The sequence below is a fragment of the Tetrao urogallus genome, assembly GCF_951394365.1.
Source record: "Tetrao urogallus genome assembly, contig: scaffold_78, whole genome shotgun sequence".
Classification (NCBI taxonomy): Eukaryota; Metazoa; Chordata; class Aves; order Galliformes; family Phasianidae; genus Tetrao; species Tetrao urogallus.
Genome location: NW_027638925.1, coordinates 65,477 through 88,759, shown reverse-complemented (window position 1 = coordinate 88,759; position 23,283 = coordinate 65,477). Strand labels below are relative to the sequence as shown.

At 35.8% G+C, this 23,283-nt stretch overlaps 1 protein-coding gene across 1 annotated transcript in view; it reads left to right on the top strand.

Annotated features, from left to right (window-relative positions):
- Positions 1 to 171: 171 nt before the first annotated feature.
- The window catches only part of SUPT16H (SPT16 homolog, facilitates chromatin remodeling subunit), a gene marked incomplete at both ends in the record, with an annotated part of 86,362 nt that continues 63,250 nt past the window's right edge, over positions 172 to 23,283 (top strand). Inside the window, 3 exons of the mRNA XM_079551121.1 lie at positions 172 to 238; positions 1,534 to 1,631; positions 2,780 to 2,845. Of these exons, the coding sequence (XP_079407247.1) occupies positions 172 to 238; positions 1,534 to 1,631; positions 2,780 to 2,845 (231 nt within the window). The remainder of the gene's footprint in view (positions 239 to 1,533; positions 1,632 to 2,779; positions 2,846 to 23,283) is intronic.

Genomic DNA, 23,283 nt, shown 5'->3' with positions numbered 1-23,283 from the left:
AATTTTGTGGGATTTTGGGGTCAATTTTGTGGGATTTGGGGCCGTTTTCTGGGATTTGGGGCCGTTTGGGGTCGATTTTGGGGTCAATTTTGGGGATTTCGGCTCCTTTTGGGGTCAATTTTGGGGTTTTTTGGTGCCCCCCCCCCCCCCCCCCCCCCCCATAGGTTCGCCATGGGCATCGAGTTCCGCGAGGGCTCCCTGGTCATCAACAGCAAGAACCAGCACCGCCTCAAGAAGGGTAATTAATTAATGAGCCCCCCCTAATTAATGACCCCCCCCCCGATTAATGGGACCCCCCCTACTTAGTGAACCCCCATCCTAATTAATGGGACCCCCCCGTAATTAATATGACCCCCCCCAATGAATGGGACCCCCCCCTACTTAATGAACCCCCCCCTACTTAATGAACACCCCCCCCCAATTAATGGGACCCCCCTGTACTTAATGAACCCCCCCCTAATTAATGGGACCCCCCCCTACTTAATGAATCCCCCCCTAATGAAGGGGACCCACCCTCTAATTAATGGGACCCCCCTGTACTTAATGAACCCCCCCTAATTAATGGAACCCCCCCTCCAATTAATGGGACCCCACCCTAATTAATACGACCCCCCTGTACTTAATGAACCCCCCCTCCAATTAATGGGACCCCCCTACTTAATGAACCCCCATCCTAATTAATGGGACCCCCCTACTTAGTGAACCCCCCCTAATGAATGGGACCCCCCCCTAATTAATGGGACCCCCTGTACTTAATGAACCTCTCCTCCAATTAATGGGACCCCCCCTAATGAATGGGACCCCCCCCTAATTAATATGACCCCCCCCAATGAATGGGACCCCCCCCCCTACTTAATGAACCCCCCCCCTAATTAATGGGACCCCCCCCAATGAATGGGACCCCCCCCTACTTAATGAACCCCCCCCTAATTAATGGGGCCCCCCCCACTTAATGAACCCCCCTTAATGAATGGGACCCCCCCTGTACTTAATGAACCCCTCCTCCAATTAATGGGACCCCCCCCCCTTAATGAATGGGGCCCAACAAATATTAGGGACCCCCCCCTATAATTAATGGGACCCCCCCCTACTTAATGAACCCCCCCCAATTAATGCGACCCCCCAGATAATTGAGACCCCCCCCCCCCCAATTAATGGGACCCTCCCCAATTAATGCGACCCCCCCAGATAATTGAGACCCCCCCCCCCCCCCCAATTAATGGGACCCTCCCCAATTAATGCGACCCCCCAGATAATTGAGACCCCCCCCTCAATTAATGGGACCCTCCCCAATTAATGCGACCCCCCCAGATAATTGAGACCCCCCCCTCAATTAATGGGACCCCCCCCCAATTGAGATCCTGTGAAATAATTGGGACCCCCCCAATTAATGCCCCCCCCCCCAAATAAACTCAAACCCCCAAACAACTGAAAGCCTCTTCATTACTAACAACATCCCCCCCCCTTAATTAACACCCCCCTAATTAACGCCGCCCCCCCCCCCCCCCCCTAATTAATGCCCCCCCCAATTAGGGATGGTGTTCAGCGTCAACGTGGGGCTGTCGGAGCTGAGCTGCAGGGAAGGGCGGCCGTACGCCATCTTCATTGGGGACACCGTGCTGGTGGAGGAGGTGGGGTCGGTTATGGGGTCACTTATGGGGCTGTGGGGTCGGTTATGGGGCTGTGGGGTCGGTTATGGGGTCACTTATGGGGCTGTGGGGTCACTTATGGGGCTGTGGGGTCGGTTATGGGGTCACTTATGGGGTTATGGGGCTGTGGGTCGGCTGTGGGGTCGGCTGTGGGGTCACTTGTGGGGTCACTTGTGGGGTCACTTGTGGGGTCACTTAAGGGGTCACTTAAGGGGCTGTGGGGTGGATTATGGGGTCACTTGTGGGGTCACTTATGGGGTTGTGGGGTTGATTATGGGGTCAGTTATGGGGCTGTGGGGTCACTTAAGGGGCTGTGGGTCGGTTATGGGGTCGGTTATGGGTCACTTATGGGGCTGTGGGTCACTTATGGGGCTGTGGGGTCGGTTATGGGGTCGGTTATGGGGCTGTGGGGTCGGTTATGGGGCTGTGGGGTCGGTTATGGGGTCACTTATGGGGCTGTGGGGTCACTTATGGGGCTGTGGGGTCGGTTATGGGTCACTTATTGGGCTGTGGGGTCGGTTATGGGGTCACTTGTGGGGTCACTTGTGGGGTCACTTGTGGGGTCACTTGTGGGGTCACTTGTGGGGTCACTTGTGGGGTCACTTATGGGGTTGTGGGGTTGATTATGGGGTCACTTGTGGGGCTGTGGGTCGGTTATGGGGCTGTGGGGTCACTTAAGGGGTCACTTAAGAGGTTGTGGGGCCAGTTGTGGGGCCAGTTGTGGGCTGTGGGGTCATTTATGGGGTCGGTTGTGGGGTCACTTATGGGGTCACTTGTAGGGCTGTGGGGTCACTTATGGGGACACTTGTGGGGCTGTGGGGTCGCTTATGGGGTGGCTATGGGGAGGCTATGGGGCACTTAAGGGGCAGTTATGGGGCACTGAAGGGGCAGTTATGAAGCGGTTGTGGGTTGCTATGGGGCACTTATGGGGTGGCTATGGGGAGAGTATAGGGCGGCTATGGGGCAGCTGTGGGTCGCTATGGGGCAGCTGTGGGTCGCTATGGGGCACTTATGGGTCGCTATGGGGCAGCTGTGGGTCGCTATGGGGCAGCTGTGGGTCGCTATGGGGCAGCTGTGGGTCGCTATGGGGCACTTATGGGTCGCTATGGGGCACTTGTGGGTCGCTGCAGGACGGCCCCGCGGTGCTGCTGACGGCGGTGAAGAAGAAGGTGAAAAACGTCGGGATTTTCCTCAAGGTGGGAGCCGATTTTGGGGCGAAAAAGGGCGAATTTGGGCAAATCGGGGCCGGGGGGGGGGGGATTTTGGGTGAATTTAGGGGTTTTAGGGGGAAAAATGGAGATTTAGGGTCAAATTGGGGTAAAAATGGCACTTTTTGGTCAAAAATGACAATGTTTAGGGTAGAAATTGGGGATATTTAGGGTTAAAAACAGGGATTTCTGTGAAAATCAGCGATATTTTAGGGTTAAAAACAGGGATTTCTGTGAAAATCAGCGATATTTTAGGGTTAAAAACAGGGATTTCTGTGAAAATCAGCGATATTTTAGGTTAAAAACAGGGATTTCTGTGAAAATAAGTGATATTTTAGGGTTAAAAACAGGGATTTCTGTGAAAATAAGCGATATTTTAGGGTTAAAAACAGGGATTTCTGTGAAAATCAGCGATATTTTAGGTTAAAAACAGGGATTTCTGTGAAAATAAGCGATATTTTAGTGTTAAAAACAGGGATTTCTGTGAAAATCAGCGATATTTTAGGTTAAAAACAGGGATTTCTGTGAAAATCAGCGATATTTTAGGTTAAAAACAGGGATTTCTGTGAAAATCAGCGATATTTTAGGTTAAAAACAGGGATTTCTGTGAAAATAAGCGATATTTTAGGTTAAAAACAGGGATTTCTGTGAAAATCAGCGATATTTTAGGGTTAAAAACAGGGATTTCTGTGAAAATCAGCGATATTTTAGGGTTAAAAACAGGGATTTCTGTGAAAATCAGCGATATTTTAGGGTTAAAAACAGGGATTTCTGTGAAAATAAGCGATATTTAGGGTTAAAAACAGGGATTTCTGTGAAAATCAGCGATATTTTAGGTTAAAAACAGGGATTTCTGTGAAAATAAGCGATATTTTAGGGTTAAAATCAGGGATTTCTGTGAAAATCAGCGATATTTCAGGTGAAAAACAGGGATTTCTGTGAAAATAAGCGATATTTTAGTGTTAAAATCAGGGATTTCTGTGAAAATCAGTGATATTTTAGGTTAAAAACAGGGATTTCTGTGAAAATCAGCGATATTTTAGGTTAAAAACAGGGATTTCTGTGAAAATCAGCGATATTTTAGGGTTAAAAACAGGGATTTCTGTGAAAATCAGCGATATTTCAGGGTTAAAAACAGGGATTTCTGTGAAAATCAGCGATATTTCAGGGTTAAAAACAGGGATTTCTGTGAAAATCAGCGATATTTTAGGGTTAAAAACAGGGATTTCTGTGAAAATCAGCGATATTTTAGGTTAAAAACAGGGATTTCTGTGAAAATCAGCGATGTTTTAGGGTTAAAAACAGGGATTTCTGTGAAAATCAGCGATATTTTAGGGTTAAAAACAGGGATTTCTGTGAAAATCAGCGATATTTTAGGTTAAAAAGAGGGATTTCTGTGAAAATCAGCGATATTTTAGGGTTAAAAGCAGGGATTTCTGTGAAAATCAGCGATATTTTAGGGTTAAAAACAGGGATTTCTGTGAAAATCAGCGATATTTTAGGTTAAAAAGAGGGATTTCTGTGAAAATCAGCGATATTTTAGGGTTAAAAGCAGGGATTTCTGTGAAAATCAGCGATATTTTAGGGTTAAAAACAGGGATTTCTGTGAAAATCAGCGATATTTTAGGTTAAAAACGGATTTCTGTGAAAATCAGCGATATTTTAGGTTAAAAACAGGGATTTCTGTGAAAATCAGCGATATTTTAGGGTTGAAAGCAGGGATTTCTGTGAAAATCAGCGATATTTTAGGTTAAAAACAGGGATTTCTGTGAAAATCAGCGATTTTTTAGGTTAAAAGCAGGGATTTCTGTGAAAATCAGCGATATTTTAGGTTAAAAACAGGGATTTCTGTGAAAATCAGCGATATTTTCGGGTTAAAAACAGGGATTTCTGTGAAAATCAGCGATATTTTAGGGTTAAAAACAGGGATTTCTGTGAAAATCAGCGATATTTTAGGGTTAAAAACAGGGATTTCTGTGAAAATAAGCGATATTTTAGGGTTAAAAACAGGGATTTCTGTGAAAACAAGCGATATTTTAGGGTTAAAAACAGGGATTTCTGTGAAAACAAGCGATATTTTAGGGTTAAAAACAGGGATTTCTGTGAAAATCAGCGATATTTGAGGTTAAAAACAGGGGTTTCTGTGAAAATCAGCGATATTTTAGGGTTAAAAACAGGGATTTCTGTGAAAACAAGCGATATTTTAGGGTTAAAAACAGGGATTTCTGTGAAAATCAGCGAAATTTTAGGGTTAAAAACAGGGGTTTCTGTGAAAACAAGCGATATTTTAGGTTAAAAACAGGGGTTTCTGTGAAAATCAGCGATATTTTAGGTTAAAAACAGGGATTTCTGTGAAAATCAGCGATATTTTAGGGTTAAAAACAGGGATTTCTGTGAAAATCAGCGATATTTTAGGTTAAAAACAGGGATTTCTGTGAAAATCAGCGATATTTCGGGTTAAAAACAGGGATTTCTGTGAAAATCAGCGATATTTCGGGTTAAAAACAGGGATTTCTGTGAAAATCAGCGATATTTTAGGTTAAAAACAGGGATTTCTGTGAAAATCAGCGATATTTCGGGTTAAAAACAGGGATTTCTGTGAAAATCAGCGATATTTTAGGTTAAAAACAGGGATTTCTGTGAAAATCAGCGATATTTTAGGGTTAAAAAGAGGGATTTCTGTGAAAATCAGCGATATTTTAGGTTAAAAAGAGGGATTTCTGTGAAAATCAGCGATATTTTAGGTTAAAAAGAGGGATTTCTGTGAAAATCAGCGATATTTTAGGTTAAAAAGAGGGATTTCTGTGAAAATCAGCGATATTTGAGGTTAAAAACAGGGATTTCTGTGAAAATCAGCGATATTTGAGGTTAAAAACAGGGATTTCTGTGAAAATCAGCGATATTTTAGGGTTAAAAACAGGGATTTCTGTGAAAATCAGCGATATTTTAGGGTTAAAAACAGGGATTTCTGTGAAAATCAGCGATATTTTAGGTTAAAAACAGGGATTTCTGTGAAAATCAGCGATATTTTAGGTTAAAAAGAGGGATTTCTGTGAAAATCAGCGATATTTTAGGTTAAAAACAGGGATTTCTGTGAAAACAAGCGATATTTTAGGGTTAAAAACAGGGATTTCTGTGAAAACAAGCGATATTTTAGGGTTAAAAACAGGGATTTCTGTGAAAATCAGCGATATTTTAGGTTAAAAACAGGGATTTCTGTGAAAATCAGCGATATTTTAGGGTTAAAAACAGGGATTTCTGTGAAAATCAGCGATATTTTAGGGTTAAAAACAGGGATTTCTGTGAAAATAAGCGATATTTTAGGGTTAAAAACAGGGATTTCTGTGAAAATAAGCGATATTTTAGGTTAAAAACAGGGATTTCTGTGAAAATAAGCGATATTTTAGGTTAAAAACAGGGATTTCTGTGAAAATCAGCGATATTTTAAGGTTAAAAACAGGGATTTCTGTGAAAATCAGCGATATTTTCGGGTTAAAAACAGGGATTTCTGTGAAAATCAGCGATATTTTAGGGTTAAAAACGGATTTCTGTGAAAATCAGCGATATTTTAGGGTTAAAAACAGGGATTTCTGTGAAAATCAGCGATATTTCAGGTTAAAAACAGGGATTTCTGTGAAAATCAGCGATATTTTAGGGTTAAAAACAGGGATTTCTGTGAAAATCAGCGATATTTTAGGGTTAAAAACAGGGATTTCTGTGAAAATCAGCGATATTTTAGGTTAAAAACAGGGATTTCTGTGAAAATCAGCGATATTTTAGGGTTAAAAACAGGGATTTCTATGAAAATCAGCGATATTTTAGGTTAAAAACAGGGATTTCTGTGAAAATCAGCGATATTTTAGGGTTAAAAACAGGGATTTCTGTGAAAATCAGCGATATTTTAGGGTTAAAAACAGGGATTTCTGTGAAAATCAGCGATATTTAGGGTTAAAAACAGGGATTTCTGTGAAAATCAGCGATATTTTAGGGTTAAAAACAGGGATTTCTATGAAAATCAGCGATATTTTAGGTTAAAAACAGGGATTTCTATGAAAATCAGCGATATTTTAGGTTAAAAACAGGGATTTCTGTGAAAATCAGCGATATTTGAGGTTAAAAACAGGGATTTCTGTGAAAACAAGCGATATTTTAGGGTTAAAAAGAGGGATTTCTGTGAAAATCAGCGATATTTGAGGTTAAAAACAGGGGTTTCTGTGAAAATCAGCGATATTTTAGGGTTAAAAACAGGGATTTCTGTGAAAATCAGCGATATTTGAGGTTAAAAACAGGGATTTCTGTGAAAATCAGCGATATTTGAGGTTAAAAACAGGGATTTCTGTGAAAATCAGCGATATTTTAGGGTTAAAAACAGGGATTTCTGTGAAAATCAGCGATATTTTAGGGTTAAAAACAGGGATTTCTGTGAAAATCAGCGATATTTTAGGTTAAAAACAGGGATTTCTGTGAAAACCAGCGATATTTTAGGGTTAAAAACAGGGATTTCTGTGAAAATCAGCGATATTTTAGGGTTAAAAGCAGGGATTTCTGTGAAAATCAGCGATATTTGAGGTTAAAAACAGGGGTTTCTGTGAAAATCAGCGATATTTTAGGGTTAAAAACAGGGATTTCTGTGAAAACAAGCGATATTTTAGGGTTAAAAACAGGGATTTCTGTGAAAATCAGCGATATTTTAGGGTTAAAAACAGGGATTTCTGTGAAAATCAGCGATATTTGAGGTTAAAAACAGGGATTTCTGTGAAAACAAGCGATATTTTAGGTTAAAAACAGGGATTTCTGTGAAAATCAGCGATATTTGAGGTTAAAAACAGGGATTTCTGTGAAAATCAGCGATATTTTAGGGTTAAAAACAGGGATTTCTGTGAAAATCAGCGATATTTGAGGTTAAAAACAGGGATTTCTGTGAAAATCAGCGATATTTGAGGTTAAAAACAGGGATTTCTGTGAAAATCAGCGATATTTTAGGTTAAAAACAGGGATTTCTGTGAAAACAAGCGATATTTGAGGTTAAAAACAGGGATTTCTGTGAAAATCAGCGATATTTTAGGGTTAAAAACAGGGATTTCTGTGAAAATCGGCGATATTTTAGGGTTAAAAACAGGGATTTCTGTGAAAGTAAGCGATATTTTAGGTTAAAAACAGGGATTTCTGTGAAAATCAGCGATATTTTAGGTTAAAAACAGGGATTTCTGTGAAAATCAGCGATATTTTAGGGTTAAAAACAGGGATTTCTGTGAAAACCAGCGATATTTTAGGGTTAAAAACAGGGATTTCTGTGAAAACAAGCGATATTTTAGGGTTAAAAACAGGGATTTCTGTGAAAATCAGCGATATTTGAGGTTAAAAACAGGGGTTTCTGTGAAAATCAGCGATATTTTAGGGTTAAAAACAGGGATTTCTGTGAAAACAAGCGATATTTTAGGGTTAAAAACAGGGATTTCTGTGAAAATCAGCGAAATTTTAGGGTTAAAAACAGGGGTTTCTGTGAAAACAAGCGATATTTTAGGGTTAAAAACAGGGATTTCTGTGAAAATCAGCGATATTTTAGGGTTAAAAACGGGTTTCTGTGAAAATCAGCGATATTTTAGGGTTAAAAACAGGGATTTCTGTGAAAATCAGCGATATTTTAGGGTTAAAAACAGGGATTTCTGTGAAAATCAGCGATATTTTAGGTTAAAAACAGGGATTTCTGTGAAAATCAGCGATATTTTAGGTTAAAAACAGGGATTTCTGTGAAAATCAGCGATATTTCGGGTTAAAAACAGGGATTTCTGTGAAAATCAGCGATATTTTAGGTTAAAAACAGGGATTTCTGTGAAAATCAGCGATATTTCGGGTTAAAAACAGGGATTTCTGTGAAAATCAGCGATATTTTAGGTTAAAAACAGGGATTTCTGTGAAAATCAGCGATATTTTAGGGTTAAAAACAGGGATTTCTGTGAAAATCAGCGATATTTTAGGGTTAAAAACAGGGATTTCTGTGAAAATCAGCGATATTTTAGGTTAAAAAGAGGGATTTCTGTGAAAATCAGCGATATTTTAGGTTAAAAACAGGGATTTCTGTGAAAATCAGCGATATTTTAGGGTTAAAAAGAGGGATTTCTGTGAAAATCAGCGATATTTTAGGTTAAAAACAGGGATTTCTGTGAAAACAAGCGATATTTTAGGTTAAAAACAGGGGTTTCTGTGAAAATAAGCGATATTTTAGGTTAAAAACAGGGATTTCTGTGAAAATAAGCGATATTTTAGGTTAAAAACAGGGATTTCTGTGAAAATCAGCGATATTTTAAGGTTAAAAACAGGGATTTCTGTGAAAATCAGCGATATTTTTCGGGTTAAAAACAGGGATTTCTGTGAAAATCAGCGATATTTTAGGGTTAAAAACAGGGATTTCTGTGAAAATCAGCGATATTTCAGGTTAAAAACAGGGATTTCTGTGAAAATCAGCGATATTTTAGGGTTAAAAACAGGGATTTCTGTGAAAATCAGCGATATTTTAGGGTTAAAAACAGGGATTTCTGTGAAAATCAGCGATATTTTAGGTTAAAAACAGGGATTTCTGTGAAAATCAGCGATATTTTAGGTTAAAAACAGGGATTTCTGTGAAAATCAGCGATATTTGAGGTTAAAAACAGGGATTTCTGTGAAAACAAGCGATATTTTAGGGTTAAAAACAGGGATTTCTGTGAAAATCAGCGATATTTCAGGTGAAAAACAGGGATTTCTGTGAAAATCAGCGATATTTTAGGGTTAAAAACAGGGATTTCTGTGAAAATCAGCGATATTTGAGGTTAAAAAGAGGGATTTCTGTGAAAATCAGCGATATTTTAGGTTAAAAAGAGGGATTTCTGTGAAAATCAGCGATATTTTAGGTTAAAAACAGGGATTTCTGTGAAAATCAGCGATATTTTAGGTTAAAAACAGGGATTTCTGTGAAAATCAGCGATATTTTAGGGTTAAAAACAGGGATTTCTGTGAAAATCAGCGATATTTTAGGTTAAAAACAGGGATTTCTGTGAAAATCAGCGATATTTTAGGTTAAAAAGAGGGATTTCTGTGAAAATCAGCGATATTTTAGGGTTAAAAAGAGGGATTTCTGTGAAAATCAGCGATATTTTAGGTTAAAAACAGGGATTTCTGTGAAAACAAGCGATATTTTAGGTTAAAAACAGGGGTTTCTGTGAAAATCAGCGATATTTTAGGTTAAAAACAGGGATTTCTGTGAAAATCAGCGATATTTTAGGGTTAAAAACAGGGATTTCTGTGAAAATCAGCGATATTTTAGGGTTAAAAACAGGGATTTCTGTGAAAATAAGCGATATTTTAGGGTTAAAAACAGGGATTTCTGTGAAAATAAGCGATATTTTAGGTTAAAAACAGGGATTTCTGTGAAAATAAGCGATATTTTAGGTTAAAAACAGGGATTTCTGTGAAAATCAGCGATATTTTAAGGTTAAAAACAGGGATTTCTGTGAAAATCAGCGATATTTTCGGGTTAAAAACAGGGATTTCTGTGAAAATCAGCGATATTTTAGGGTTAAAAACAGGGATTTCTGTGAAAATCAGCGATATTTTAGGGTTAAAAACAGGGATTTCTGTGAAAATCAGCGATATTTCAGGTTAAAAACAGGGATTTCTGTGAAAATCAGCGATATTTTAGGGTTAAAAACAGGGATTTCTGTGAAAATCAGCGATATTTTAGGGTTAAAAACAGGGATTTCTGTGAAAATCAGCGATATTTTAGGTTAAAAACAGGGATTTCTGTGAAAATAAGCGATATTTTAGGGTTAAAAACAGGGATTTCTATGAAAATCAGCGATATTTTATGTTAAAAACAGGGATTTCTGTGAAAATCAGCGATATTTTAGGGTTAAAAACAGGGATTTCTGTGAAAATCAGCGATATTTTAGGGTTAAAAAGAGGGATTTCTGTGAAAATCAGCGATATTTTAGGTTAAAAAGAGGGATTTCTGTGAAAATCAGCGATATTTTAGGTTAAAAAGAGGGATTTCTGTGAAAATCAGCGATATTTTAGGTTAAAAAGAGGGATTTCTGTGAAAATCAGCGATATTTTAGGGTTAAAAACAGGGATTTCTGTGAAAATCAGCGATATTTTAGGTTAAAAAGAGGGATTTCTGTGAAAATCAGCGATATTTTAGGTTAAAAACAGGGATTTCTGTGAAAATCAGCGATATTTTAGGGTTAAAAAGAGGGATTTCTGTGAAAATCAGCGATATTTTAGGTTAAAAACAGGGATTTCTGTGAAAACAAGCGATATTTTAGGTTAAAAACAGGGGTTTCTGTGAAAATCAGCGATATTTTAGGTTAAAAACAGGGATTTCTGTGAAAATCAGCGATATTTTAGGGTTAAAAACAGGGATTTCTGTGAAAATCAGCGATATTTTAGGGTTAAAAACAGGGATTTCTGTGAAAATAAGCGATATTTTAGGGTTAAAAACAGGGATTTCTGTGAAAATAAGCGATATTTTAGGTTAAAAACAGGGATTTCTGTGAAAATAAGCGATATTTTAGGTTAAAAACAGGGATTTCTGTGAAAATCAGCGATATTTTAAGGTTAAAAACAGGGATTTCTGTGAAAATCAGCGATATTTTCGGGTTAAAAACAGGGATTTCTGTGAAAATCAGCGATATTTTAGGGTTAAAAACGGATTTCTGTGAAAATCAGCGATATTTTAGGGTTAAAAACAGGGATTTCTGTGAAAATCAGCGATATTTCAGGTTAAAAACAGGGATTTCTGTGAAAATCAGCGATATTTTAGGGTTAAAAACAGGGATTTCTGTGAAAATCAGCGATATTTTAGGGTTAAAAACAGGGATTTCTGTGAAAATCAGCGATATTTAGGGTTAAAAACAGGGATTTCTATGAAAATCAGCGATATTTTAGGTTAAAAACAGGGATTTCTGTGAAAATCAGCGATATTTGAGGTTAAAAACAGGGATTTCTGTGAAAACAAGCGATATTTTAGGGTTAAAAACAGGGATTTCTGTGAAAATCAGCGATATTTCAGGTGAAAAACAGGGATTTCTGTGAAAATCAGCGATATTTTAGGGTTAAAAACAGGGATTTCTGTGAAAATCAGCGATATTTGAGGTTAAAAAGAGGGATTTCTGTGAAAATCAGCGATATTTTAGGTTAAAAAGAGGGATTTCTGTGAAAATCAGCGATATTTTAGGTTAAAAACAGGGATTTCTGTGAAAATCAGCGATATTTTAGGTTAAAAACAGGGATTTCTGTGAAAATCAGCGATATTTTAGGGTTAAAAACAGGGATTTCTGTGAAAATCAGCGATATTTTAGGTTAAAAACAGGGATTTCTGTGAAAATCAGCGATATTTTAGGTTAAAAAGAGGGATTTCTGTGAAAATCAGCGATATTTTAGGGTTAAAAAGAGGGATTTCTGTGAAAATCAGCGATATTTTAGGTTAAAAACAGGGATTTCTGTGAAAACAAGCGATATTTTAGGTTAAAAACAGGGGTTTCTGTGAAAATCAGCGATATTTCAGGGTTAAAAACAGGGATTTCTGTGAAAATCAGCGATATTTTAGGGTTAAAAACAGGGATTTCTGTGAAAATAAGCGATATTTTAGGGTTAAAAACAGGGATTTCTGTGAAAATAAGCGATATTTTAGGGTTAAAAACAGGGATTTCTGTGAAAATAAGCGATATTTTAGGTTAAAAACAGGGATTTCTGTGAAAATAAGCGATATTTTAGGTTAAAAACAGGGATTTCTGTGAAAATCAGCGATATTTTAAGGTTAAAAACAGGGATTTCTGTGAAAATCAGCGATATTTTCGGGTTAAAAACAGGGATTTCTGTGAAAATCAGCGATATTTTAGGGTTAAAAACGGATTTCTGTGAAAATCAGCGATATTTTAGGGTTAAAAACAGGGATTTCTGTGAAAATCAGCGATATTTCAGGTTAAAAACAGGGATTTCTGTGAAAATCAGCGATATTTTAGGGTTAAAAACAGGGATTTCTGTGAAAATCAGCGATATTTTAGGGTTAAAAACAGGGATTTCTGTGAAAATCAGCGATATTTTAGGTTAAAAACAGGGATTTCTGTGAAAATAAGCGATATTTTAGGGTTAAAAACAGGGATTTCTATGAAAATCAGCGATATTTTAGGTTAAAAACAGGGATTTCTGTGAAAATCAGCGATATTTTAGGGTTAAAAACAGGGATTTCTGTGAAAATCAGCGATATTTTAGGGTTAAAAACAGGGATTTCTGTGAAAATCAGCGATATTTAGGGTTAAAAACAGGGATTTCTATGAAAATCAGCGATATTTTAGGTTAAAAACAGGGATTTCTGTGAAAATCAGCGATATTTGAGGTTAAAAACAGGGATTTCTGTGAAAACAAGCGATATTTTAGGGTTAAAAACAGGGATTTCTGTGAAAATCAGCGATATTTGAGGTTAAAAACAGGGATTTCTGTGAAAATCAGCGATATTTTAGGGTTAAAAACAGGGATTTCTGTGAAAATCAGCGATATTTTAGGTTAAAAACAGGGATTTCTGTGAAAATCAGCGATATTTTAGGTTAAAAACAGGGATTTCTGTGAAAATCAGCGATATTTTAGGTTAAAAACAGGGATTTCTGTGAAAATCAGCGATATTTTAGGGTTAAAAACAGGGATTTCTGTGAAAATCAGCGATATTTTAGGTTAAAAACAGGGATTTCTGTGAAAATCAGCGATATTTTAGGGTTAAAAACAGGGATTTCTGTGAAAATCAGCGATATTTTAGGGTTAAAAGCAGGGATTTCTGTGAAAATCAGCGATATTTGAGGTTAAAAACAGGGGTTTCTGTGAAAATCAGCGATATTTTAGGGTTAAAAACAGGGATTTCTGTGAAAACAAGCGATATTTTAGGGTTAAAAACAGGGATTTCTGTGAAAATAAGCAATATTTTAGGGTTAAAAACAGGGATTTCTGTGAAAATCAGCGATATTTGAGGTTAAAAACAGGGATTTCTGTGAAAACAAGCGATATTTTAGGGTTAAAAACAGGGATTTCTGTGAAAATCAGCGATATTTTAGGTTAAAAACAGGGATTTCTGTGAAAATCAGCGATATTTGAGGTTAAAAACAGGGATTTCTGTGAAAATCAGCGATATTTGAGGTTAAAAACAGGGATTTCTGTGAAAATCAGCGATATTTTAGGTTAAAAACAGGGATTTCTGTGAAAATCAGCGATATTTTAGGGTTAAAAACAGGGATTTCTGTGAAAATCAGCGATATTTTAGGGTTAAAAACAGGGATTTCTGTGAAAATCAGCGATATTTTAGGGTTAAAAACAGGGATTTCTGTGAAAATAAGCGATATTTTAGGTTAAAAACAGGGATTTCTGTGAAAATCAGCGATATTTTAGGGTTAAAAACAGGGATTTCTGTGAAAATCAGCGATATTTTAGGGTTAAAAACAGGGATTTCTGTGAAAATAAGCGATATTTTAGGTTAAAAACAGGGATTTCTGTGAAAATCAGCGATATTTTAGGGTTAAAAACAGGGATTTCTGTGAAAACCAGCGATATTTTAGGGTTAAAAACAGGGATTTCTGTGAAAACAAGCGATATTTTAGGGTTAAAAACAGGGATTTCTGTGAAAATCAGCGATATTTGAGGTTAAAAACAGGGGTTTCTGTGAAAATCAGCGATATTTTAGGGTTAAAAACAGGGATTTCTGTGAAAATCAGCGATATTTTAGGGTTAAAAACAGGGATTTCTGTGAAAATCAGCGAAATTTTAGGGTTAAAAACAGGGGTTTCTGTGAAAACAAGCGATATTTTAGGTTAAAAACAGGGGTTTCTGTGAAAATCAGCGATATTTTAGGGTTAAAAACAGGGATTTCTGTGAAAATCAGCGATATTTTAGGGTTAAAAACAGGGATTTCTGTGAAAATCAGCGATATTTGAGGTTAAAAACAGGGATTTCTGTGAAAATCAGCGATATTTTAGGTTAAAAACAGGGATTTCTGTGAAAATCAGCGATATTTCGGGTTAAAAACAGGGATTTCTGTGAAAATCAGCGATATTTTAGGTTAAAAACAGGGATTTCTGTGAAAATCAGCGATATTTTAGGTTAAAAACAGGGATTTCTGTGAAAATCAGCGATATTTTAGGGTTAAAAAGAGGGATTTCTGTGAAAATCAGCGATATTTTAGGTTAAAAAGAGGGATTTCTGTGAAAATCAGCGATATTTTAGGTTAAAAAGAGGGATTTCTGTGAAAATCAGCGATATTTTATGTTAAAAACAGGGGTTTCTGTGAAAATCAGCGATATTTTAGGTTAAAAACAGGGATTTCTGTGAAAATCAGCGATATTTTAGGTTAAAAAGAGGGATTTCTGTGAAAATCAGCGATATTTTAGGGTTAAAAACAGGGATTTCTGTGAAAATCAGCGATATTTTAGGTTAAAAAGAGGGATTTCTGTGAAAATCAGCGATATTTTAGGTTAAAAAGAGGGATTTCTGTGAAAATCAGCGATATTTTAGGGTTAAAAAGAGGGATTTCTGTGAAAATCAGCGATATTTTAGGTTAAAAACAGGGATTTCTGTGAAAACAAGCGATATTTTAGGTTAAAAACAGGGGTTTCTGTGAAAATCAGCGATATTTTAGGTTAAAAACAGGGATTTCTGTGAAAATCAGCGATATTTTAGGGTTAAAAACAGGGATTTCTGTGAAAATAAGCGATATTTTAGGGTTAAAAACAGGGATTTCTGTGAAAATAAGCGATATTTGAGGTTAAAAACAGGGATTTCTGTGAAAATCAGCGATATTTTAGGTTAAAAACAGGGATTTCTGTGAAAATCAGCGATATTTCGGGTTAAAAACAGGGATTTCTGTGAAAATCAGCGATATTTTAGGTTAAAAACAGGGATTTCTGTGAAAATCAGCGATATTTCGGGTTAAAAACAGGGATTTCTGTGAAAATCAGCGATATTTTAGGTTAAAAACAGGGATTTCTGTGAAAATCAGCGATATTTTAGGGTTAAAAAGAGGGATTTCTGTGAAAATCAGCGATATTTTAGGTTAAAAAGAGGGATTTCTGTGAAAATCAGCGATATTTTAGGTTAAAAAGAGGGATTTCTGTGAAAATCAGCGATATTTTAGGTTAAAAACAGGGGTTTCTGTGAAAATCAGCGATATTTTAGGTTAAAAACAGGGATTTCTGTGAAAATCAGCGATATTTTAGGTTAAAAAGAGGGATTTCTGTGAAAATCAGCGATATTTTAGGGTTAAAAACAGGGATTTCTGTGAAAATCAGCGATATTTTAGGTTAAAAACAGGGGTTTCTGTGAAAATCAGCGATATTTTAGGTTAAAAAGAGGGATTTCTGTGAAAATCAGCGATATTTTAGGTTAAAAACAGGGATTTCTGTGAAAACAAGCGATATTTTAGGTTAAAAACAGGGGTTTCTGTGAAAATCAGCGATATTTTAGGTTAAAAACAGGGATTTCTGTGAAAATCAGCGATATTTTAGGGTTAAAAACAGGGATTTCTGTGAAAATAAGCGATATTTTAGGGTTAAAAACAGGGATTTCTGTGAAAATAAGCGATATTTTAGGTTAAAAACAGGGATTTCTGTGAAAATCAGCGATATTTTAGGTTAAAAACAGGGATTTCTGTGAAAATCAGCGATATTTTAAGGTTAAAAACAGGGATTTCTGTGAAAATCAGCGATATTTTAGGGTTAAAAACGGATTTCTGTGAAAATCAGCGATATTTTAGGGTTAAAAACAGGGATTTCTGTGAAAATCAGCGATATTTCAGGTTAAAAACAGGGATTTCTGTGAAAATCAGCGATATTTTAGGGTTAAAAACAGGGATTTCTGTGAAAATCAGCGATATTTTAGGGTTAAAAACAGGGATTTCTGTGAAAATCAGCGATATTTAGGGTTAAAAACAGGGATTTCTATGAAAATCAGCGATATTTTAGGTTAAAAACAGGGATTTCTGTGAAAATCAGCGATATTTGAGGTTAAAAACAGGGATTTCTGTGAAAACAAGCGATATTTTAGGGTTAAAAACAGGGATTTCTGTGAAAATCAGCGATATTTGAGGTTAAAAACAGGGATTTCTGTGAAAATCAGCGATATTTTAGGGTTAAAAACAGGGATTTCTGTGAAAATCAGCGATATTTGAGGTTAAAAACAGGGATTTCTGTGAAAATCAGCGATATTTTAGGTTAAAAACAGGGATTTCTGTGAAAATCAGCGATATTTTAGGGTTAAAAACAGGGATTTCTGTGAAAATCAGCGATATTTTAGGTTAAAAACAGGGATTTCTGTGAAAATCAGCGATATTTTAGGTTAAAAACAGGGATTTCTGTGAAAATCAGCGATATTTTAGGGTTAAAAACAGGGATTTCTGTGAAAATCAGCGATATTTTAGGGTTAAAAGCAGGGATTTCTGTGAAAATCAGCGATATTTGAGGTTAAAAACAGGGGTTTCTGTGAAAATCAGCGATATTTTAGGGTTAAAAACAGGGATTTCTGTGAAAACAAGCGATATTTTAGGGTTAAAAACAGGGATTTCTGTGAAAATCAGCGAAATTTTAGGGTTAAAAACAGGGGTTTCTGTGAAAACAAGCGATATTTTAGGTTAAAAACAGGGGTTTCTGTGAAAATCAGCGATATTTTAGGGTTAAAAACAGGGATTTCTGTGAAAATCAGCGATATTTTAGGGTTAAAAACAGGGATTTCTGTGAAAATCAGCGATATTTTAGGTTAAAAACAGGGATTTCTGTGAAAATCAGCGATATTTCGGGTTAAAAACAGGGATTTCTGTGAAAATCAGCGATATTTTAGGTTAAAAACAGGGATTTCTGTGAAAATCAGCGATATTTCGGGTTAAAAACAGGGATTTCTGTGAAAATCAGCGATATTTAGGGTTAAAAAGAGGGATTTCTGTGAAAATCAGCGATATTTTAGGGTTAAAAACAGGGATTTCTGTGAAAATCAGCGATATTTTAGGTTAAAAAGAGGGATTTCTGTGAAAATCAGCGATATTTTAGGTTAAAAACAGGGATTTCTGTGAAAATCAGCGATATTTTAGGTTAAAAAGAGGGATTTCTGTGAAAATCAGCGATATTTTAGGTTAAAAACAGGGATTTCTGTGAAAATCAGCGATATTTTAGGTTAAAAAGAGGGATTTCTGTGAAAATCAGCGATATTTTAGGGTTAAAAACAGGGGTTTCTGTGAAAATCAGCGATATTTTAGGTTAAAAACAGGGATTTCTGTGAAAACAAGCGATATTTTAGGTTAAAAACAGGGATTTCTGTGAAAATCAGCGATATTTTAGGTTAAAAAGAGGGATTTCTGTGAAAATCAGCGATATTTTAGGGTTAAAAACAGGGGTTTCTGTGAAAATCAGCGATATTTTAGGTTAAAAACAGGGATTTCTGTGAAAATCAGCGATATTTGAGGTTAAAAACAGGGATTTCTGTGAAAATCAGCGATATTTTAGGGTTAAAAACAGGGATTTCTATGAAAATCAGCGATATTTTAGGGTTAAAAACAGGGATTTCTGTGAAAATAAGCGATATTTTAGGGTTAAAAACAGGGATTTCTGTGAAAATCAGCGATATTTTAGGGTTAAAAACAGGGATTTCTGTGAAAATAAGCGATATTTTAGGTTAAAAACAGGGATTTCTGTGAAAATAAGCGATATTTTAGGTTAAAAACAGGGATTTCTGTGAAAATCAGCGATATTTTAGGGTTAAAAACAGGGATTTCTGTGAAAATCAGCGATATTTTAAGGTTAAAAACAGGGATTTCTGTGAAAATCAGCGATATTTTAAGGTTAAAAACAGGGATTTCTGTGAAAATCAGCGATATTTTAAGGTTAAAAACGGATTTCTGTGAAAATCAGCGATATTTTAGGGTTAAAAACAGGGATTTCTGTGAAAATCAGTGATATTTTAGGGTTAAAAACAGGGATTTCTGTGAAAATCAGCGATATTTTAGGGTTAAAAACAGGGATTTCTGTGAAAATCAGCGATATTTTAGGTTAAAAACAGGGATTTCTGTGAAAATCAGCGATATTTTAGGGTTAAAAACAGGGATTTCTGTGAAAATCAGCGATATTTTAGGGTTAAAAACAGGGATTTCTGTGAAAATCAGCGATATTTTAGGGTTAAAAACAGGGATTTCTGTGAAAATCAGCGATATTTTAGGTTAAAAACAGGGATTTCTGTGAAAATCAGCGATATTTTAGGGTTAAAAACAGGGATTTCTGTGAAAATCAGCGATATTTTAGGTTAAAAACAGGGATTTCTGTGAAAATCAGCGATATTTTAGGGTTAAAAACAGGGATTTCTGTGAAAATCAGCGATATTTTAGGGTTAAAAACAGGGATTTCTGTGAAAATCAGCGATATTTTAGGTTAAAAACAGGGATTTCTGTGAAAATCAGCGATATTTTAGGTTAAAAACAGGGATTTCTGTGAAAATCAGCGATATTTTAGGGTTAAAAACAGGGATTTCTGTGAAAATAAGCGATATTTTAGGGTTAAAAACAGGGATTTCTGTGAAAATCAGCGATATTTTAGGGTTAAAAACAGGGATTTCTGTGAAAATAAGCGATATTTTAGGGTTAAAAACAGGGATTTCTGTGAAAATAAGCGATATTTGAGGTTAAAAACAGGGATTTCTGTGAAAATCAGCGATATTTTAGGTTAAAAACAGGGATTTCTGTGAAAATCAGCGATATTTCGGGTTAAAAACAGGGATTTCTGTGAAAATCAGCGATATTTTAGGTTAAAAACAGGGATTTCTGTGAAAATCAGCGATATTTCGGGTTAAAAACAGGGATTTCTGTGAAAATCAGCGATATTTTAGGTTAAAAACAGGGATTTCTGTGAAAATCAGCGATATTTTAGGGTTAAAAAGAGGGATTTCTGTGAAAATCAGCGATATTTTAGGTTAAAAAGAGGGATTTCTGTGAAAATCAGCGATATTTTAGGTTAAAAAGAGGGATTTCTGTGAAAATCAGCGATATTTTAGGTTAAAAACAGGGGTTTCTGTGAAAATCAGCGATATTTTAGGTTAAAAACAGGGATTTCTGTGAAAATCAGCGATATTTTAGGTTAAAAAGAGGGATTTCTGTGAAAATCAGCGATATTTTAGGGTTAAAAACAGGGATTTCTGTGAAAATCAGCGATATTTTAGGTTAAAAACAGGGGTTTCTGTGAAAATCAGCGATATTTTAGGTTAAAAAGAGGGATTTCTGTGAAAATCAGCGATATTTTAGGTTAAAAACAGGGATTTCTGTGAAAACAAGCGATATTTTAGGTTAAAAACAGGGGTTTCTGTGAAAATCAGCGATATTTTAGGTTAAAAACAGGGATTTCTGTGAAAATCAGCGATATTTTAGGGTTAAAAACAGGGATTTCTGTGAAAATAAGCGATATTTTAGGGTTAAAAACAGGGATTTCTGTGAAAATAAGCGATATTTTAGGTTAAAAACAGGGATTTCTGTGAAAATCAGCGATATTTTAGGTTAAAAACAGGGATTTCTGTGAAAATCAGCGATATTTTAAGGTTAAAAACAGGGATTTCTGTGAAAATCAGCGATATTTTAGGGTTAAAAACGGATTTCTGTGAAAATCAGCGATATTTTAGGGTTAAAAACAGGGATTTCTGTGAAAATCAGCGATATTTCAGGTTAAAAACAGGGATTTCTGTGAAAATCAGCGATATTTTAGGGTTAAAAACAGGGATTTCTGTGAAAATCAGCGATATTTTAGGGTTAAAAACAGGGATTTCTGTGAAAATCAGCGATATTTAGGGTTAAAAACAGGGATTTCTATGAAAATCAGCGATATTTTAGGTTAAAAACAGGGATTTCTGTGAAAATCAGCGATATTTGAGGTTAAAAACAGGGATTTCTGTGAAAACAAGCGATATTTTAGGGTTAAAAACAGGGATTTCTGTGAAAATCAGCGATATTTTAGGTTAAAAACAGGGATTTCTGTGAAAATCAGCGATATTTTAGGGTTAAAAACAGGGATTTCTGTGAAAATCAGCGATATTTGAGGTTAAAAACAGGGATTTCTGTGAAAATCAGCGATATTTTAGGTTAAAAACAGGGATTTCTGTGAAAATCAGCGATATTTTAGGGTTAAAAACAGGGATTTCTGTGAAAATCAGCGATATTTTAGGGTTAAAAGCAGGGATTTCTGTGAAAATCAGCGATATTTGAGGTTAAAAACAGGGGTTTCTGTGAAAATCAGCGATATTTTAGGGTTAAAAACAGGGATTTCTGTGAAAACAAGCGATATTTTAGGGTTAAAAACAGGGATTTCTGTGAAAATCAGCGAAATTTTAGGGTTAAAAACAGGGGTTTCTGTGAAAACAAGCGATATTTTAGGTTAAAAACAGGGGTTTCTGTGAAAATCAGCGATATTTTAGGGTTAAAAACAGGGATTTCTGTGAAAATCAGCGATATTTTAGGGTTAAAAACAGGGATTTCTGTGAAAATCAGCGATATTTTAGGTTAAAAACAGGGATTTCTGTGAAAATCAGCGATATTTCGGGTTAAAAACAGGGATTTCTGTGAAAATCAGCGATATTTTAGGTTAAAAACAGGGATTTCTGTGAAAATCAGCGATATTTCGGGTTAAAAACAGGGATTTCTGTGAAAATCAGCGATATTTAGGGTTAAAAAGAGGGATTTCTGTGAAAATCAGCGATATTTTAGGGTTAAAAACAGGGATTTCTGTGAAAATCAGCGATATTTTAGGTTAAAAAGAGGGATTTCTGTGAAAATCAGCGATATTTTAGGTTAAAAACAGGGATTTCTGTGAAAATCAGCGATATTTTAGGTTAAAAAGAGGGATTTCTGTGAAAATCAGCGATATTTTAGGTTAAAAACAGGGATTTCTGTGAAAATCAGCGATATTTTAGGTTAAAAAGAGGGATTTCTGTGAAAATCAGCGATATTTTAGGGTTAAAAACAGGGGTTTCTGTGAAAATCAGCGATATTTTAGGTTAAAAACAGGGATTTCTGTGAAAACAAGCGATATTTTAGGTTAAAAACAGGGATTTCTGTGAAAATCAGCGATATTTTAGGTTAAAAAGAGGGATTTCTGTGAAAATCAGCGATATTTTAGGGTTAAAAACAGGGGTTTCTGTGAAAATCAGCGATATTTTAGGTTAAAAACAGGGATTTCTGTGAAAATCAGCGATATTTGAGGTTAAAAACAGGGATTTCTGTGAAAATCAGCGATATTTTAGGGTTAAAAACAGGGATTTCTATGAAAATCAGCGATATTTTAGGGTTAAAAACAGGGATTTCTGTGAAAATAAGCGATATTTTAGGGTTAAAAACAGGGATTTCTGTGAAAATCAGCGATATTTTAGGGTTAAAAACAGGGATTTCTGTGAAAATAAGCGATATTTTAGGTTAAAAACAGGGATTTCTGTGAAAATAAGCGATATTTTAGGTTAAAAACAGGGATTTCTGTGAAAATCAGCGATATTTTAGGGTTAAAAACAGGGATTTCTGTGAAAATCAGCGATATTTTAAGGTTAAAAACAGGGATTTCTGTGAAAATCAGCGATATTTTAAGGTTAAAAACAGGGATTTCTGTGAAAATCAGCGATATTTTAAGGTTAAAAACGGATTTCTGTGAAAATCAGCGATATTTTAGGGTTAAAAACAGGGATTTCTGTGAAAATCAGTGATATTTTAGGGTTAAAAACAGGGATTTCTGTGAAAATCAGCGATATTTTAGGGTTAAAAACAGGGATTTCTGTGAAAATCAGCGATATTTTCGGGTTAAAAACAGGGATTTCTGTGAAAATCAGCGATATTTTAGGTTAAAAACAGGGATTTCTGTGAAAATCAGCGATATTTTAGGGTTAAAAACAGGGATTTCTGTGAAAATCAGCGATATTTTAGGGTTAAAAACAGGGATTTCTGTGAAAATCAGCGATATTTTAGGGTTAAAAACAGGGATTTCTGTGAAAATCAGCGATATTTTAGGTTAAAAACAGGGATTTCTGTGAAAATCAGCGATATTTTAGGGTTAAAAACAGGGATTTCTGTGAAAATCAGCGATATTTTAGGTTAAAAACAGGGATTTCTGTGAAAATCAGCGATATTTTAGGGTTAAAAACAGGGATTTCTGTGAAAATCAGCGATATTTTAGGGTTAAAAACAGGGATTTCTGTGAAAATCAGCGATATTTTAGGTTAAAAACACGGATTTCTGTGAAAATCAGCGATATTTTAGGGTTAAAAACAGGGATTTCTGTGAAAATCAGCGATATTTTAGGTTAAAAACAGGGATTTCTGTGAAAATCAGCGATATTTTAGGGTTAAAAACAGGGATTTCTGTGAAAACCAGCGATATTTTAGGGTTAAAAACAGGGATTTCTGTGAAAACA